The 19,429-nt window shown below is 42.4% G+C and overlaps 1 protein-coding gene across 3 annotated transcripts in view; it reads right to left on the bottom strand.

Annotated features, from left to right (window-relative positions):
* The window catches only part of pkd1a (polycystic kidney disease 1a), a 210,696-nt gene extending 192,117 nt beyond the window's left edge, over positions 1-18,579 (bottom strand). Inside the window, exons 1-2 of one of the 3 annotated variants that reach the window (XM_043711199.2) lie at positions 18,208-18,579; positions 17,743-17,977 (exon numbers count right to left, since the gene is read on the bottom strand). In XM_043711199.2, coding sequence (XP_043567134.2) covers positions 17,743-17,977; positions 18,208-18,220 — 248 coding nt within the window. In that variant the 5' untranslated portion in view covers positions 18,221-18,579. Of the gene's footprint in view, positions 1-17,742; positions 18,079-18,207 lie in introns of those variants that run through there. The other 2 variants (XM_087997973.1, XM_043711198.2) reach the window with 2 other exon arrangements.
* Between the last annotated feature and the right edge of the window lie 850 nt (positions 18,580-19,429).

Below are 19,429 nucleotides of genomic sequence, written 5' to 3'. Positions count from 1 at the left end.
GTTGCGTTTAAGTATCATATATTACGATTGGACTTGATTTATTGAGAATGTAGACATTACATGCATCTATTTCTTCTAGCATTTTATTCTCTGCTTATGCTTTAATATATCAGAGAAGGCTGTGGGGCAGATGTGGAGCGTTCTTGAATGTTCCTTTCAGTGAAAGTATCAGATTCCGCATCATAGCCTGCTCCAATAGATCAATTTCCTCAGTTACACGAGTCATTACACTTCAAGGGCACTTCACTGACTGCCCTGGAACACACAGGTTGTAAAAGGCACTACAGAAATGTAAGTCCTTTCCTTTCAATTGCTTTCATTATTAACAGCTACCACGATGAGGACTGCAACCACAATGAAACAAGTTGCTAACTTTTTTTCCGAAAAAGAAATAAACATTCTTTTAGTAGCACTTTGAACTGCAGTTATTGTTGTAATGTAGGAAGCGTGGCAATCTGTACATCCACAGCAAGATCTGCATCTCACAATATGATAATAGCCAGAAGATCTCTTTGTGTAATATTGGTCAAATGATAAATATTGACCAGAGTATCAGGCATAACTGATCTCTTGCTCTTTTTTGAAATAGGTCCTTTGGTTTTTTTTTAAGTTCACCTGAAAGGGCAGATGGGGGTTTCGTTCAAATGCAACAGACAGGCATCTCTGGCAGTACAGTATTCCTTCTTTATTGTGCTCAGTGTGTCAGCCTTGATTTTTTGTGATTACATTATGGAGTGGGGTTTGAACCTGCAACCTCCTAACTTGAGACTCAAAGAGCTAACATGGGCCATGATAAAGAGGGAAGAGCATTTGAAATGTTGAAAGAACTAAAGCCTACAATTTGTTTTTGAAAGAAGGTCTATCCAATTTCATTCAGAAACTTAGTTCAGAAACTAAGTTACCTATTGAGTGTTCGCCCATTTTGGCATGTTCTCTTCTAAGCTGAAGGTGGGGGAAGGGTTGGTTTATGGTGCATTCTGGGAAAGATAACATTGTTGGAACCATCCTGCGCTGCCTGTCTACACTATCAAACATTCCTGAGGTTTCTTTTGGAATCCTAAGCAAAGCAGACATTTTTTTTTTCTTCTTTTACAAAAAGGTACGAGCCAACTTTCAGTGGAAAGTTTTACAGCATCTGTAATGTACTAGCTGGCTACGATGAGGTAATCCTAAAACAGAGCGGACTGAAATGGAGAAAGGGAATGGTAGCTCCCTGGTGGTAAATTAGCCACCGTATTACAAACCAGACTTTTCCATAAACCAGGCTCCAGAAATAGTTCAAATAAATCTTTGAAATATGACATTTGCTTTGCATCTGCTCAAACTCATCTATATATCAAGAAGCAAGGTCATTATGACTGAGCTACATTTTGTAAAGGAGTGTACTGGTCATGGAATAAGCCTTCTTTTTAATATCTTATAACCAGTTAAAGAGTATAAAGATATGAATTATGTCATAACATTGTTTGCACATCACATCATCTGCATGTCACAACTCCATTACAACAAAAGACAACAGTCCTGAGGACAACCAGAAAAAAATTGGTCAAATAATCTTTTTCTCCACCTGATGTTTTTAATGTTTTCCTTTTTTTTTTAGATTACTTACAGTGTGGAAATAGGCCCTTCGGCCCAACAAGTCCACACTGATCCGCCGAAGCGTAATCCACCCATTCCCCTACATTTACCCCTTTACCTAACACTACGGGCAATTTAGCATGGCCAATTCACCTGACCTGCACATCTTTGGAGTGTGGGAGGAAACCAGAGCACCTGGAGGAAACCCACGCAGACATGGGGAGAATGTGCAAACTCCACACAGTCAGTCGCCTGAGTCGGGAATTGAACCCAGGTCTCTGGTGCTGTGAGGCAGCAGTGCTAACCACTGTGCCACCGTGCCGCCCACTATTTCCTTTCTGTTTGAAATTTTATTCACCATGTTCCATTCACTCTGAGTTTTGCATGCTGAGAATGGGAACAACAATAATTTGCATTGTAATAGCACCATTAGCCAAGCACTGACCCACATAAGGAGCTATTAAGAGAGTGAACCAAAAGCTTCACTAAACAGTTCATTTTAAGGAGCATCTTAGAAGAGGTGAGAGAAACAGAGAGGTTTGGCCAGGGCATTTCAGAGTGACCTCAGCAACTGAAGGCATGGCAATCAATAATGAGACAAAGAAAATTTGGCTCAGTGAGCCCTCATGTGAAGTGTGTCAATATGTTTAATCACATTAAAAGTTCTTTATAAGTGCAAATTATTGATGAGTATGACTCACCCCAACTCAAGTCTTTAGACAAAACCTCGAGGAGAAAGTGAGGTCTGCAGATGCTGGAGATCAAAGTTGAAACTTTATTGCTGGAACAGCACAGCAGGTCAGGCAGCATCCAGGGAACAGGAGATTCGACGTTTCGGGCACAGGCTTCTTCCTTTCCCGCCGTACCACCCAGTACCCTTCCACCGACACCCTCCTTCGACTGACCGAACTGGTCCTCACCCTGAACAACTTTTCTTTCCAATCCTCCCACTTTCTCCAAACAAAAGGAGTAGCCATGGGCACCCGCATGGGCCCCAGCTATGCCTGCCTCTTCGTAGGGTATGTGGAACAATCCATCTTCCGCAACTACACGGGCCCCACCCCCCATCTTTTTCTTCGCTACATTGATGACTGTATCGACGCTACCTCGTGTTCCCACGAGGAGGTTGAACAGTTCATCCACTACACTAACACCTTCCACCCCGACCTCAAATTCACCTGGACAGTCTCGGACTCCTCCCTCCCCTTCCTAGACCTTTCTGTTTCTATCTCAGGCGACCGAATCAACACGGACATCTACTACAAACCTACCGACTCCCACAGCTACCTGGACTACACCTCCTCCCATCCTGCCCCCTGTAAAAACGCCATCCCATTCTCCCAATTCCTTCGTCTCCGCCGCATCTGCTCCCAGGAGGACCAGTTCAAAATACGTACAACACAGATGGCCTCCTTCTTCAAGGACCGCAATTTCCCCCCCGACGTGGTCGACGGTGCCCTCCACCGCATCTCCTCCACTTCCCGCTCCTCCGCCCTTGAGCCCCGCCCCTCCAACCGCCACCAGGACAGAACCCCACTGGTCCTCACCTACCACCCCACCAATCTCCATGTACAGCGCATCATCCGCCGTCACTTCCGCCACCTCCAAACAGACCCCAGCACCAAGGATATATTTCCCTCCCCTCCCCTATCAGCTTTCCGTAGAGACCACTCCCTCCGCGACTCCCTTGTCAGATCCACACCCCCCACCGACCCAACCACCACTCCCAGCACCTTCCCTTGCAACCGCAGGAGGTGCAACACTTGCGCCCACACCTCCCCCCTCACTTCTCTCCAAGGCCCCAAGGGAAACTTCCATATCCGCCACAGATTCACCTGCACCTCCACCCACATCATCTACTGCATCCGCTGCAGCCGGTGTGGCCTCCTCTATATTGGGGAGACAGGCCGCCTACTTGCGGAGCGATTCAGAGAGCACCTCTGGGCCACCCGGACGAACCAACCCAACCAACCTGTGGCACAGCATTTCAACTCCCCCTCCCACTCCACCGAGGATATGCAGGTCATTGGACTCATCCACCGCCAAACCACAACAACCCGACGGTCGGAGGAGGAGCGTCTTATCTTCCGACTGGGAACCCTCCAACCGCAGGGGATGAACTTGGACTTCACCAGTTTCTTCATCCCCCCTCCCCCCACCTTGTCTCAGCCGGATCCCTCCAGCCCGGCACCGCCTTCCTGACCTGCAGTCTTCTTCTTGACCTCTCCGCCTCCATCCTACTCCGACCTATCACCCTCACCTTGACCTCTTTCCACCTATCACATTTCCAACTCCCCTCCTCCAAGTCCCTCCTCCCTACCTTTTATCTTCTCCTGCTGAACACTCTCTGCTCATTCCTGAAGAAGGGCCTGTGCCCGAAACGTCGAATCTCCTGTTCCCTGGATGCTGCCTGACCTGCTGTGCTGTTCCAGCAATAAAGTTTCAACTTTAGACAAAACCTGACAATCAAGTCATAAATGATCACTGGCAGGTTCAATGAACAACACATGTAAGTGTATTTACTTCGTCCCATATTCTCTCAAAACTAATTTAGCGATTCCACAAAAAGCATTGTCATCCACACATATGCGAGCAGGGAACCCCCAAGTGTGGAGCAAATCCAAATGTGAAGGCTCATCAGACGTATTCCTGGAACAATCCTGGTGGGATTGTCCGAGGAGGAGAGGTTGAAGAAATTGGGCAGTTATTCTCTGCAGTTTAGAAGTAGGAGAGATGATCTCATAGAAACTTTCAAAATTCTTTCAGAGGTTGACAGAAATGATTTTTGTCCTGGCTGTGAGGCATGGAACCAGGGGACACTGTTTCAGAATAAAAGGCAAGCCACCTAGGGCTGAACAGAGGAGGATCTCCTTCACTCAGAGCATGGGAAATCTTCAGAATTCTGTACGTCAGAACACTGTGGAAGGCATTCAAGGCAGAGAATGATAGATTTCCAGTTAGCCAATGACATCAAGGATGTCTTGTTGAGGTAGATGTGCCACGAGTATCACTGCTAGGACCACAATTATTCACAATATATACATTAATGACTCTATATACATATTCATGAGGCAAGCAAATGTACCATAGCAGGTTTGTGGATGAAACAAAATAGGTGGAAGGGCAAGAGATGATGACGACACAAAGAATTTACAAAGGGATATATACAGGTTAAGCAAGTGAGCAAATATTTGGCAAATTTGATTTGATTTATTATTGTCATATATGCTGAGATATGGTACAATGAAAAATATTTGTTTGAGAGCTAACCAACCACTTCATAATTACATCAGAGTAATAGAATAGAAAACAGACTATAGTGTTACAGCTACAGAGAAGGTGCAGAGAAAGATCAACTCTAATATATGAGAGACCCATTCATAAGTCTGATAACAGCAGGGAAGAAGCTGTTCTTAGATGGAATACTTTGGCCAGAAGAATAGAGGAGCTCAATATTACTTTACTGCAGAAAGACTGTTACAGGCTACAGAAAAGGAGGATTTGGGAGTCCTCATCCGTGAATACCAAAAGGCTAGCATTTCGGTTCGGCAAATAATAGGGAAGGCAAACGAAATATAGTTGTAGATTCATACAGCACAGAAACAGACCCTTTGGTCCAACTCATCCATGCCAATCAGACATTCCAATCTGACCTAATCCCATTTGCCAGCACTTGGCCTATATCCCTCTAAACCCTTCCTATTCATATACCCACCCTGATGCCTTTTAAATGTTGTAATTGTACTTCCGTTGGCAGCTCATTCCATACACGCACCACCCTCTGCGTGAAAAAGTTATGCCTCAGGTCCTTCTTAAAGCTTTCCGTCTCTCCTTAAATGTATGCCGTATAGTTTTGGACTCACTCACCCAAGAAAAAAACAGTTTAGCTTTTCACCCTATCCATGCCCCTCATGACGTTATAAACTTCTACAAGGTCCCTGCTCAGCCTCCAATGCTCCAGAGGAAAAAAAACCCAACCTCGTCAGCCTCTCCCAATAACTCAAACCCAGCAATCTCAGCAATATCCTTGAATCTTTTCTGCATCCTCTCAAGTTTAACAACATCCTTCCTATAGAAGGATGACTAGAATTATGTGCAGTATTCTAAAACTAGCCTCACCAAAGCCTCACCACAATGTGATCTCCCAACTCTTATAATCATTGTTCTGACCAATGAAGGCAAGCATGCCAAATGCCTTCTTCACTACTCTATCTACCTGTGACTCCAGTTTCAAGGAGCTAAGCACTTTCACCCCGAGGTCTCTTTGTTCGGCAACACTCCCCAGAGCCCTACCATTAACTGTATAAGCCCTGTCCTGGTTGCCTTGCCAAAATGCAACACCTCACATTCATCTAAATTAAAGTCAATCTGCAACTCCTCAGTCTATTGGCCTATTTGATCAAGGTTCCATTAGGGAACCTTGATCAAAGTAGGGAAGCGTTCTTGCATCTGTATTACAAGAGGCTTGGTTCTCGTCAAAATCGAGTTAAGAACATAATCTGGGCTGCATGTACCGGTGCAGTCCTAATGGTGTGCTTTATTGCTGGAGTACCTGTCTTTTGAAATAGTCATTAAACTCAGAGACCCGATGACATTACTTTGAAGAAAAGCAAGAAAAATTTGTCCAGTACCGTGGCCAATATTTATTCTTCAACCTATATCACTTAAAACAGATGCTCTTGCCAATTAATTTATTGCTGTTTGCTGCAGGCAATTTGATGGTTGTGTTTCCAACATTACAGTAGCAAGCATGTTCTCATAAAGCACTTAACCGATTAGAAAGCACTTTGGAGTCGTAAGGTCACAATACAGTACTGTATAAATGCAAAGATGTTCCATTGTTTTGTGGGTTTACATAACATATCCCTTCCAATGTGCCCACACATTGGAGTCCACATACAAAATGATATAGTGCTTTCCAAAACCTAAGTTCAGCTTTACTATCATGTATATAGCCCAATGTGCTCCCTTCACAATATACAAGTGTTTGTGTACATCAGCATGGCAATGTGTTGCACTTTATTTTATTAAGTATAGCTTAACAAATCATCCTTCATTTTTCTTTTTATGCTTAGTCTGCACTGACATAATCTCTCCAGTGGACCCTGATTTAAATCACTGAATAATTCAGATTCACACTGTAACTAGAGCTTATTAATTAGTTAGGGAAGGCAGGAATGATTGTAGCTGATGCACAAATGAGGATTGAATTTTCGAATGAAACAGAATTGTGTTTACCAAATTAGAATATTTATTATTCGTTATTTATTTTAATCACTGTGGGACATGGGTTTAAATGCTGGCATTTATTGTCCTTGAGGAGCCTGCAAGTTGCCAATTTGAACTATTCCAAACCTAATGGGGTAGCACAACTGAGGGCTTGCTGGAGATATTTTAGAGGACAAAGAGTCAAGCAAATTGCTGAGGGTCTAGAGTCATACGTAAGCCAGACTGAGTCAGGATGGCAGATTTCCTTTCCCAAAAAGCAAAACTGAAACAGATGGAATTTTTGCCTCCCTCGGAATTATCTATGCTTAAGTAATTCTGGCCTCTTCAGGATCCTTGGTTTTAATTGTTCCACCAATGGCCTTACTGTCACCTGCCAGAGCTCTGGAAAATCCTTCCTGAACCTCAAGAGGCACTTTCTTCTTTAAGATGTTTTTTAAAACCTATCTTTCAGACCAACTTGTCATCCACATGCTCTAATATAACTCTACACGGTTTGGTAACTAACTTGGTTTTATAGCAAAGCATTTTGGGATATTATATTACACTAACCATAAATTGTTGATTCTGGTAGTCATACAATTGTCATTTCTGATACTTGTTTTATTCCAAATTTATTTCCTAACAAACTTAAATCCTCCAACTACTATGGACTGATGTCTCCCTATCATTAGATCAGGCTACCAGTCTAGCATGCCACAGTACCAGCTAAGAAAGCAAGCTTTCCAAATGTTTTAACATGAGTGTAAAAATACACTTTTCTTTTAAATACACTCCTGTTCAGTTAAACTTGTATTACTACATCATTTCATTACAGGGAGGTGGTGTGTTGTTTGTCATTTATATAAATAATTCAGATGAGAATATAGAAGGCGTGGTTAGTAAGTTTGAGGATGATACCAAAATTGGTGGCATTGTAGACAGTGAAGGTGGTATTCTAAGGTTACAAAGGGATATTGTTCAAATGGGTAAATTGGCTGTAAAATGGCAGATGGAGTTCAATCTGGATAAACATGAGATATTGCATTTTGGTACAACAAACAATGGTAGGGCTTTTACAATTAATGGTAGGGCCTTGGGTAGTGTTGTAGAACAGAGAGACCTAGGGGTGCAGGTACATATAGACAGTTTGCCTCACATATAGACAGAGAATTTAAAAAGGTGTTTAGCACATTTGCTTCATTGCTCAGTCCTTTGAATGTAGAAGTTGGGATGTCATGTTGAGGTTGTGCAGGACATTGGTGAGGCCTCTTCTGGAATACTGTGTCCAGTTCTGATCACCCAGTTATAGGAAGGATATTATTAAACTGGAAAGAGTTCAGAAGAGATTTTTGAGGATGTTGCCAGGTATGGAAGGTTTGAGTTATAAAGATAGGTTGGATATGCTGGGACCTTTTTCACTGGAGTACAGGAGCTTGAGAGGTGACTTTATAGAAGTTTATAAAATAATGATTTGGAGGTGCTGGTATTGGAATGGGGTGTACAAAGTTAAAAATCACACAACACTAGGTTATATTCCAACAGGTTTATTTGGAAGCCCTAGCTTTCGGACACTGCTCCTTCATCAGGTGGTTGTGAGGGGTATAGATAGAGTTAACAGCAGTTGTCTTTTCCGTAGGATGGGGTATTTGAGACAAGAGATATTTTAAAAACACATTAAGGACAAACTTTTTTTACACAGAGGATGATTCGCGTGTGAAATGAACTTCCTGATGAAGTGGTGGATGTGGTACAATTACAATGTTTAAAACACATTTGGATGTGAATAGGAAAGGTTTGAAGAGATATGGGCCAGGAGCAAATAAGTGGGATCAGTTTAGTTTGGAATGATGTTTGGTGTGGACTAGTTGGACTGAAGGGTCCATTTCATGCTGTATGACTCTATGACTGTGAAAGATGTCCAGATGCTTGCTGGAACAGACACATCCAGTCAACGTGCACTGAATAACATGCCCTATCGCTGAACATTTTCTTTTTCCCAGAACTGGGGAATCCAGCTCCAGTGAGTCTGTGGGCAAGGAAGTGGAAATTTGCTTACTCACGATAAATAAAACAAAGCTTTCCTGGTGAACAAGCCAGTGAAAATCAGGCAGATGATCCCACGCATGAGTTAAACTTTATCATTTTTTATTTTGCTTTTAAGTGTTTGGGCTATGCCATAAGGTACATTCATTATCGAGTTTGTAGACATTACATCATGTTCCAACATCAGACCCTGTATAATCCTCACTTCATTTTAGTCTGCACAGTCTCAGTTTTTTTGGCTTCCATGTCCGTGCTATTTCCTCTTCATATTCATCGGGATTTTGAGTGCTCCAAATGTTTCCTATTATATTCCTTCTCACATTCTTAAGTGCTTGCGAAAAGCATTTCTTTCCTGTTACTATAGTTTGGAAACCACATTTAATACAATAACTTCCATTATTAGAGCACCTTTTATCCAAACACTTTGCAGGAAGATAATTAGAAAAATATTGATACCTGATCAAAGCATAAAACATTAAGTGACCAAAAATGTTGGTCAAAGAGGTACGTCCTACCCAGCACCTTAAAGGAGGAAAGAGAGATGTAGAGGTTTGGGAAAGTAATTCCTGAGCTTAGGAAATAGATAGCTGGAAACTGGGGGAGGGACAAAGGGCCTGAATTGGGATGTTCCCAACTCCAACAAATGTGTTTCAGAAAATGTAATGTGAATTGCTGAAGTACTGCCTTTGCATATAATAGCTGTGTACGTTTATAAAACATAAAATCAGTACTCTGAAATCCTAACAGCAGAAGCATATTGTTTTATGTATTTTATGGATCTATAGTGCCACTGATTCCTGGAACCTGAGATGCTGTGCACAGTAAAATGCAAGTCACACAGAGAGACCTATATGTGTAGCTTTCTATCCTCCTTTCCGCTGCAATGTTAAATCAAGACCCCATCTGCCCACTAACTGGGCATTAAAGGTATCTGTGATATTGTCTGAAGAGCAAAGGCGATCTTCCTGATGCCTTGGACATGAGTATTCCAAAAACGAGTTGTGTGGTTCTTAACCATTGGCACCTGTAGGAGCTTACTGTGTGCGAATTGGCTGTTGATTTCCAATAGGTCAATAGTGTCTGCAATTCAAATGCATTTATTTGGATTTGTCGGTATTTTGGAACAGCCGGAGGTCATAAAATCTCAAACCTTCAATTCAAGAAATAAAAACAAGGTTTAGCAAAAGAAAAAAATGTCAGATAGCAATCCACCACTAAACAATCTTAGTGGGTGGCACGGTGGCACAGTGGTTAGCACTGCTGCCTCGCAGCGCCAGAGACCCGGGTTCAATTCCCGACTCAGGCGACTGACTGTGTGGAGTTTGCACGTTCTCCCCGTGTCTGCGTGGGTTTCCTCCGGGGGCTCCGGTTTCCTCCCACAGTCCAAAGATGTGCAAGTCAGGTGAATTGGCCATGCTAAATTGCCCGTAGTGTTAGGTAAAGGGGTAAATGTAGGGGTATGGGTGGGTTACGCTTCGGCGGGTCGGTGTGGACTTGTTGGGCCGAAGGGCCTGTTTCCACACTGTAAGTAATCTAATCTAATCTAATATGTGCACCCACCTGCTAGGCAGACAGGAGGCAGGCGGGAGGGAGGGAGTAGTGGAACCATGATTAGCTGATGAATAACTATTTGAATAAAGTTTAGAATACTGCACATTCCATGTTCCATTTATGGCAGATTCATCTCATTCTGAAAATGTAAACACTAATGTGGATTGTAGATTAATTATTTAAAGAAACATAAAACAAAGTACACGATATGTCATTCCAGTCAGAACGTCACGATTCAGTGGCAGTCAGTTTGCTCCCCTGTGGTTGTGCTTAAACTGCTATCAGTTCCTGTATCCTAAACATTTGGTTCCTGTTGAGCAACTTGATGAAAATGTCCTCTTCCATTCCAAAGACTATCCAAAGAGGACTTTTAGTCATCCACAAGGAAATTATTGCAACGGCACAAGTGTTGTCAATGCACAAAGAGCATATGAAGTGATGGAACAACCCCTCAAGATTCTGTGTTAATTTACAATATTCAGACCAAACCTGTCATAAAATTCAAAAGACATCCTTCCCTGGGTGGGCCTTTATTCCAATTTTAATGATTCTCCCCTTGACTTGATGAGGATTACTTCTGGGGACTTGCAGATGTGCTGTATTTTTATTCTGGTCACAATTTGCTATTCTTCATAAGTTCATGTCCAGCTTCTTCTGTATAGCATACAGATCACAACTGGTGCAGCTAAGACCTTATTAAATGGTGGAGCAGGCTCAAAGGGCAAATGGCCTGCTCCTGTTCCTACACATATCTGTTTGATTGTGTTTTTGGTTTATGCAAGAAACAGAGGCAAGTTGGTAACTGGTTGTGAGTAACTGGTTGGTAACTACCAATGAGTAACTGGTTGTGTATGCCTCCTAGTGGATGAGGGGATGAATCACAATTAACTGTGGTTTCAAGGTAACACTTGTGCCTCTGAGTCAAAAAGGATGTAGCTCCATTCAGGAAGTTAAGCACCAACTTCATTTTCATTCACTCGTGGAACATGGACTTCACTAACTGGCTAGCATTTTATTGCCCCATTGCTAGTTTCCCTTGAGGAGATGGTGGGGAGCTGCTTTCTTTAACCATTGCAATCCATGTGTTATAGATACACCCACAATGCACTTACAGGAGGGAATTCCAGGATCTTGACCCAGCGAGAATGAAGGAATAGTGATGTATTTCCAAGTAAATATGGTGAGCAGCTTGGAGAGGAACTTGCAGGTGGTGGTGCTCCCATGTATCTACTGCCCTTGTCCTTCCAGAGAAACGTGGTTGTGGGTTTAGCTATAGGTTGAAAACTCAGTCTGGTCCTCTCATTTGCATAAGACCTTGTCTGTTATTACACAAGGATGTGAAAGATCCTATGACACAATTTGGAAGATCAAGAGTGGTTTTCTCTTCACTCCCCTGATCAATATTTACCATTCACTCAACCAGTATCAGTGAAATAGTTTATCCAAATATTATTACATCACTGTTTGTGCTTGCTGTACCCAAATGACTGCTGTGTTTCCTAAGTTAGACCAGCCGTTACATCTCAAAAAGGATTTGTCTGTGGAGTGTTTTTGCCTGTTGAGGTCATGTAAGATGCTAGATAAAAGCTAATTCCTTCTTTAATGGCACTTGTAATTTAATTGGCAAAGTAATTTATTTGGCACTGCAGCTGAATAATCAAAGCTCATTGACAAAACATACTATCAAAAACACGTCTTTGAGCAAGCCTATCAACCACAGCTGTAGAGTCCACCTGATCTCACACAGTATCTAGAAATCATACATGGAGGAACCTTATTGCCACTCACTTGACAACATTGAACTCAACTTCAAATAAACTGGGATTCACATTTCTGATTGGCAAGTTCTTGAACAGTGGGAAAGCAAAGATTCTTATAGTTGTGTGACATGTATTGTGATTTATTAACAGCTTTGCCTTCACTCCAACAGATTCAAATGCCAAATGACCAACCTTAATTTAGGGGAAATGGAATTCTATCAGTAATTAATGATAATGTAACCACTGTATTCTGGTCTCACTTCTAGATGTGCATTCCTAAAAAGTCACATAGCAACACATTTATCTCACACTCTGAATGTGAATTGCACAATATTTTAAGATGCTTAATTACCACTTTAAATAATAAGTACTTTTCGAAAAATATAATTACGTCAAAGATATATCAACATTTAGTTCCCACTCCAAAGGCATCAGTGCATGTATAAAATGTTCAATTCTTTCATGTGCTGTTTTCTCATGGACAATATTCTTACCTTTTGATGCTAACGCAATAATGTGAGCATATAAAGGAAATTAACACTGAATGGGGAGCAGGGAGATCTGTCAATGATAAAAACAATATTTTTTTCATTCCTCTCCTGAAGGTTCCCCAGAGCCTGTTCATTATTGACAAGACTCAGGCCTGAAGTGAGAGGGAGTACTCTCCACTTACCAATAATACTGAGGAAGCTTGACACCATCTGGGACAAAGTAGCCTGCTTGATGCACACCTTATTAATTACCCAAAACATTCGCTCCCTCCACTACCAATCAACTGTAGCTGCAGTGTGTGCTATCACCATGATGCACCGCAGCAACTTGCCAAGATTCCTTTCAGAACACCCATCCCTCCAACCCTGGGCCACCTATAAGAGCAATATAAACATCTGTAATTTCTTCTCCAGGTCACACAACCATCCTGACTTGGAAATATATCAGTGTTCCCATTGTAACAGAAAGGTGGGTGTACTGAAACTACATGGACTGCAGTGGTTCAAAGCAATTGCTTTATCACCACCTTCAAAAAGCAACTGGAATGGAAAATAAATATCAAGCCTTGCCAGCAATACTCACAAATAAATAAAATAAAACCTTGGATATCAGTTCCAGGAGACCATCTGTCAAGTATCCAAAGTGTAAAAGCTAGTCTGTCCTAGCTTGGTAGACAATGTTTCATTTCCTGTTGCTTCTCACCTCAAAACAACAGATTTCCCTCCAAGAGTTCAAGGAAAACACTAAGTTATTAGTACATTTTATTTGTCTTCCTTGGTAACACTTTTGCAGCTCAACAGCTCTTTTGAGCATTTTTCTGTTCTTGTCCTCAACGTTACTATAATAAGTCAATGAATATTTTTGAAGAGTTGAACGATGCCTCATTAAACTACTGGATGTCTTTGAGACGTCAATTAGTGGCAGAATGTCCGGTGGAATATAACTGGTTTTGTTTTCAAATGGCTTTTAAATAAGGTTCCACATATGAGACTTTCAAAGAGGTTTAAAGAACTGGTTGGTTCCAACTGGGTAGTGAAGAAAGCTGGAGATGCATGCAAATAGAATAAAGTAAATGCTTTGAGAAATATGGAACAGTAACCCACAGTGTATTAAGAGAATCTGTTCTGAGTTCAATGCTTATCCCACTTCCAAGTTCTTGGGGTTACACTAAGCATTTTTCAGAAGACTAGTGAGGGGATTCGAAACATGATTGTATAGATTATATACGGACTAAGGAAGGAATTAAATTGATGAATGAAATAGCTATTTGTCATTGCCTGTTAGTTTTCTGAAGATTATAGGCAGTTAGCCTGAAAAGCAAAACTTCCAAATAACATAATCATGTTGAAGATTGCTACGAATCTATTGGAAGCAACAATATCCTGTTTTCTAAATCAATGTTACATTTATACAGCAATAGCCATTACAATACACATAATTAATGATGATAAAAGGACATTATGTCTACTCAGTTATATAATGCCTACTGAGATCCAGTGCCATAGCACATTAAAATTCATGCAATTTTCTGTTTATTTGATAACTCGGTGATGTGTATTGTTGGATACCACTGAACAGCAATGTGACCATGACTGCTTAAACATATATGCAGACATTTATTTAATCTAACCACAGCCTGATAGTCAGCAGTATGAATCAGGTGCCTTTGCTTGGGTTATTTCTAAAGCACAGGATCTACAAGTTACAGTTATTCCTGCATTGTATGCAAACGCTATTCTTTTTTAAATTTTAGTTTCCCATTCTTGTAGGAAACCCCTGCTCAAACATTCATTATGGCGTTGCTGCCCTGAAAGCATCTTGCCCCATTTTTGAAGATTCTCAACATTGTGATGAAATAATTTGTTATCAAAAAGAGACACTGAAATGTACAGTTGGATAATACAGTCACTTATAGTCACAGGGTGAACTTCAGCTGTGTAGAAGGGACCCTTATTGTTCTGGGATCTTTATGTCTTATCACAATTGGTTCAGGAGTGAAACAACTATGGTGGCATGACAGGTCAGGTTAATTGGCCATGCTAAATTGCCCATAGTGTTGTGCATTCCCAGAGGGGAATGGGTTACTCTTTGGAGGGTCAGTGTGGACTTGTTGGGCCGAAGAGCCTGTTTCCACACTGGTAGTAATCTAAACTATTTGTACATGTGTGCTGTTATTTATAGGGTCAAACATGTTTTTCACCATCAGAAAGATTGTGATGGCAACCATTTCACAGAAGGGTTACTGTACTAAAGGAAGTCATGCAGCCTGTTGTGTCTGCACTGACTCTACAAATAAGAATCATGAATTAGTATGATTCTCCTGGCTTTTTGCCATGCCCTTGCACATCAGATGATTATTTAAATAGAAACAATGCCCTCCTGAATGCCTCAATTGAATCTTCACTTCCAGGAGATGCATTCCAGATCTGAACCACTAGTTTTTTTAGATTAGATTAGATTAGATTAGATTACTTACAGTGTGGAAACAGGCCCTTCGGCCCAACAAGTCCACACCGACCCGCCGAAGCGAAACCCACCCATACCCCTACATTTACCCCTTACCTAACACTACGGGCAATTTAGTATGGCCAATTCACCTAACCTGCACATCTTTGTGACTGTGGGAGGAAACCGGAGCACCCGGAGGAAACCCACGCAGACACGGGGAGAACGTGCAAACTCCACACAGTCAGTCGCCTGAGTCGGGAATTGAACCCGGGTCTCTGGCGCTGCGAGGCAGCAGTGCTAACCACTGTGCCACCGTGCCGCCCACAGTTATGTGAGAAAGTTTTTTTTCTCACATCATAGTTGCTTCTTTAACAAATCACTCTCAATGTGTGCAGTCTCATTCTTGATCCTTTTATGGGCAGGAGCAGTTTCTCCCTTTCAGATCCCATCGTGGCTTTCTTCTCTCCCTGGAGAACAGCCTGAAACGTCAATTCTCCTGCTCCTCAGATGCTGCCTGATCTGCTGTGCTTTTCCAGCACCACACCCTGGACTCTGATCTCTAGAAACGCAGTCCTCATTTTCTCCAAACCTTTCCAGTCTGTCCTCTGAAGTTTCTGATCCCTGGAACAATCCTTATAAATCTACACCATTGCATGTAATGTTATGATGATCTATTCTACATATGGCAGGAGCACAACAACAATACTGTCCCATACATGTGATATATGATCTAAGATGCTTCACAGGAACATAGACAGACATTAACACTGAGCCACAGGATGAGACACATTGAGAGAGGTGACCAAGAGGTAGATTTTAGTGCATGACTCGAAGGAGGAGAGAGGTGGGAAGGCTTAAGGAAGAGGAATTTCTGCTTTTAGCTTCTGGGCAGCTGAAGGCATGTCAACTAATGGAAGAGTCTCGGAAACTGGGGTCGAAAACAAATACAAACACAATCCAAGTATGCAGATGAAACATACTTGGTTTCAATGATCTGTTATTTTCCTGAGTATTATTAAAAAATCTTCAAAGTACTGCTTGGATAGTTGTCACTGGAAATATATCAGTTTCAAAATGTGCAGTTTGGGGTAGGATAAATCCTCAGCAATTCACAAACAAAAGTCAAAAAGGCTAATCAACCTTGCTGAATAGATTTGAAAAAGGGAAAATAAGCCAAAGTCATTGCTGAACCATTCCACTTCAATACCAGGCCATTTATCACTACCCGCTCCCTCCCCCGCCAATTATTGCCAGCATCAGACTTGTAACCAATACTTCCTATACTTAGTCCCCAAACATACAACGCTCTCCCCACACCCAGGCCACAACTCAAGTCTGGAGGGAGAAACTCGTTATTGGGAGGACACATTCCATAATTTCACACAACCAACAGTACTCTGAAACCCTGCTGCTTGCATGGCATGACTTTCTGTGTGTGTGTGTGTGTGTTCAACATTCCACCTGGCTCGATTCAGTTCCCCTAGTGATTTCTCCAGTAAATGATGCAGATTTGTTTTTATTTTAACGCCTCCAGTTTGTCGCTACGGAAAACAATGAAATGAAGTGGACCTCACCAGCATACAGCAGGCCCGAAACACTGAAAAGTTCTCCAAGTCTTATATCAAACAATAACTACAAAACGGGATAATAATTAACAAAACAGAATGGTCGATCCAGGCAACAAACTGTGATTGAAGGGAAGGCACAGAGATCGGAATGATGGCAATTTAGAATTACCATCTTAGGTTTGGACGGATGCTTTGTGTAAAATTTAAATCTGTTTATGATATTTCAAGTCCCTTCCACCTTCTAGCTCTAATACAGGAAAACGAAATATGACACTTATTTTCCCAAATTGGTTGTGTCTGTATCACACCTTCCTCCCCCCAAAACCTACTTTAGAGAGAGAGAGAGAAAAAAACATTTTTGGAATTAAGTGCCGTCCTCAATTATCTCCCAGTCTGCTCCTCGAAAACAATTTTGAATGCGTTTTCTTAAAAAAAAAAGAATGCTTTTAAAACTCACACACCAACTGCTCAGCCAAACATGGTGAGTCACACACTATAGATCCCTAATGAACGCAGATTCACCGAACCCCATTGCAAACTCTGGTCTCACTCAGGGCCCTTGTTAAAATCGTGAACAACTTTGTGTGAATTTTTCTGAACGCCATCGCAGCCGCCGGCCAAGGCTTCAGAGACAAACAAAAAAGCTCATTACAGCCGTTGTCCAAATATTCCGTTCGTCTCCAAACACGCCCAGCTTTTAAGATACGGCAGAGAGAGAGAGAGAGAGAGAGAGCAGAAAACTCCTGGACGGTCGAGACAGGAGTTCACCTCAATCGGTGCATCAGGATTCCAGCCGAATGGAAATCAGTGCCCGGGTATCAGGTTAAACCTCTGGCCACACCAGACGGCGGTCCTGGGACTTTGAAAATCCGAACACTTTGACACAGTGTGACATCTCAGAATATCATGTAATGAAACAAACTGAACGGGGAGTTGGATACTGTCAAATTGCCACCCACTTTTAGAAGTTAAGGGTAAAGTTCTTTATTTTCCGGGCAACTTTAAAATGTTAGAAGACACAATCTGTGCAAAAAGAAAACAAGGAAAAAGAAAGAATCACATCATCTGATTGATAAGAAAACACAGTGACTTACAGTACAGTGGTGTTGGGAGGCAGGTCCATCGTTTCTGGTGCCTGTTGAAACCCAGCCTTGGAGCAGTTAACCGTACAGGAGGAATCCCAACGCAGGCAGCGGCAGGCTGGGGGACAGGGTAGACAGGCAGGCAGGCCAGCCACTGCTGCCAGGCACAAGGCCAGCGAGAGGAGGCAGAGGGGAAGCAGGCTGCACAGTGCAGGCTTCGTGGGGACTGGGGCGCCATGTTGCTTTGCTGAAATAAGAACATTTCTATAAGGCATAGCTCTCCGGCATTACATCGCCGCTCGGATCTCCTCGATACTTTCTCCTGAGCAACTCTCAACCCCCACCCCCCCCCCCCCCCCTTCCGCACACCCAGACAGAAAGGCACACTCTTCACTCTCTCCCTGCTGGCTCGCTCAGAGTGGACTTCTCGCTAATCCCAGCTATTTCCCCCCCACCCCATCCTCCCTTCTCTCCCACCTCCCCTCTCCATCCCCTTTCCCGGGGGAATGTGTTTTCACTTCTCCCTCCTCCTCCTCCTTCTATCGCGTGTGAACTTCCTTTTCTCCACATTCCCGTTTTTGTGCGTTGTTTAAAAAAGGCGATGCTGCGTCCGGACACTAGGGTGTGCTGAGCATCACAAATCAGGAAATAAGTTCGCGTAAATTTCCCCCAAACGCAGGAGAGCGGGGTTACTAAATTGTCTTTATCATCCATGGAAAGAGGAGGGGAATATATGGAACTGTGCATTTTGCATCAAGTGTGATTTTTAAAGTTGATACCATTTATTTAAATACAAAACGCATTGTAATTTGTTGGATAATTAAGGAAACGTTATATATCACATCGGTGTATTGTGCTTTCTGTTGATAAATACCAGAAAAAGTTTTCAGATTTGAATTTCTCTAAGGCACTTTTTAGTTATCCACGCAGAAGGTCGACTGGGTAATAATGGTTGGCCTTCGGTTTACGTGGATGGATGGGGAGAGAGTCTAGTTCTCTTGAGCAGGCTGAGAGGGGTGGCAGCAGAGATGTTCACAATCACAAGGGACCTGGACAATGGAGATGGGCGGAGACTGGAGGAAGTACCGAAAATCTTAGGTGATTAACAAAAGAAAATAGAGGTGAAAACCCGCGATTCGATTCTGAGGGTGTGGCAGAGGTACATTCGCCGCGGAGCTTTTAAGTGAGAATCCCACAAAGAGAAATGAATTTGAAATATTTCCGACGAAAGAAATGGAGGGGAGGTGGACAGTGGGAGATGGGGTTTGCTGGATTGCTGTTGCGGAGAGCGGACACCACGTCGAAGGGCCGATTGGACTGCGCTCGAAGCATCCTCTGATCCTAATCCCAGTTTTGAGAATGATACAAACTGTTAGATTTTTATTTAAATATAATACTCCAAACAAATTAGCTGTAGCTCAGTAAGTAAGCATCCTTATTTCTAGGCTGAGGTTCCGCTCTGGGGAGGATAAAAACCTAGGCTGCCACTGCAATAAGGTACTGAAGGGGTGCTACACTCTCTTGTAGTTGAAACATTAAACTGAGGCCTGCTCTTCCCTCTCTGTCCCATTTGCTCTTTCTTTTCATCTTTCTCTTGCTGTACTCTCACTTTCTCTTTCTTTCTATCTTTGTCATTCTTTCTCTATTTCTTTCAATTTCTTTCTCTCTGGCTTTCTCTTGTCTTGCTGGCTTTACTCTC

This window comes from Chiloscyllium plagiosum, unplaced genomic scaffold, assembly GCF_037043375.1.
Source record: "Chiloscyllium plagiosum isolate Xiang-an unplaced genomic scaffold, Cpla_swu_hap1 HiC_scaffold_20, whole genome shotgun sequence".
In the NCBI taxonomy this organism is placed as follows: Eukaryota; Metazoa; Chordata; class Chondrichthyes; order Orectolobiformes; family Hemiscylliidae; genus Chiloscyllium; species Chiloscyllium plagiosum.
Note: the sequence above shows the minus strand (reverse complement) of the source record. Positions and strands in the feature narration are given on the sequence as shown.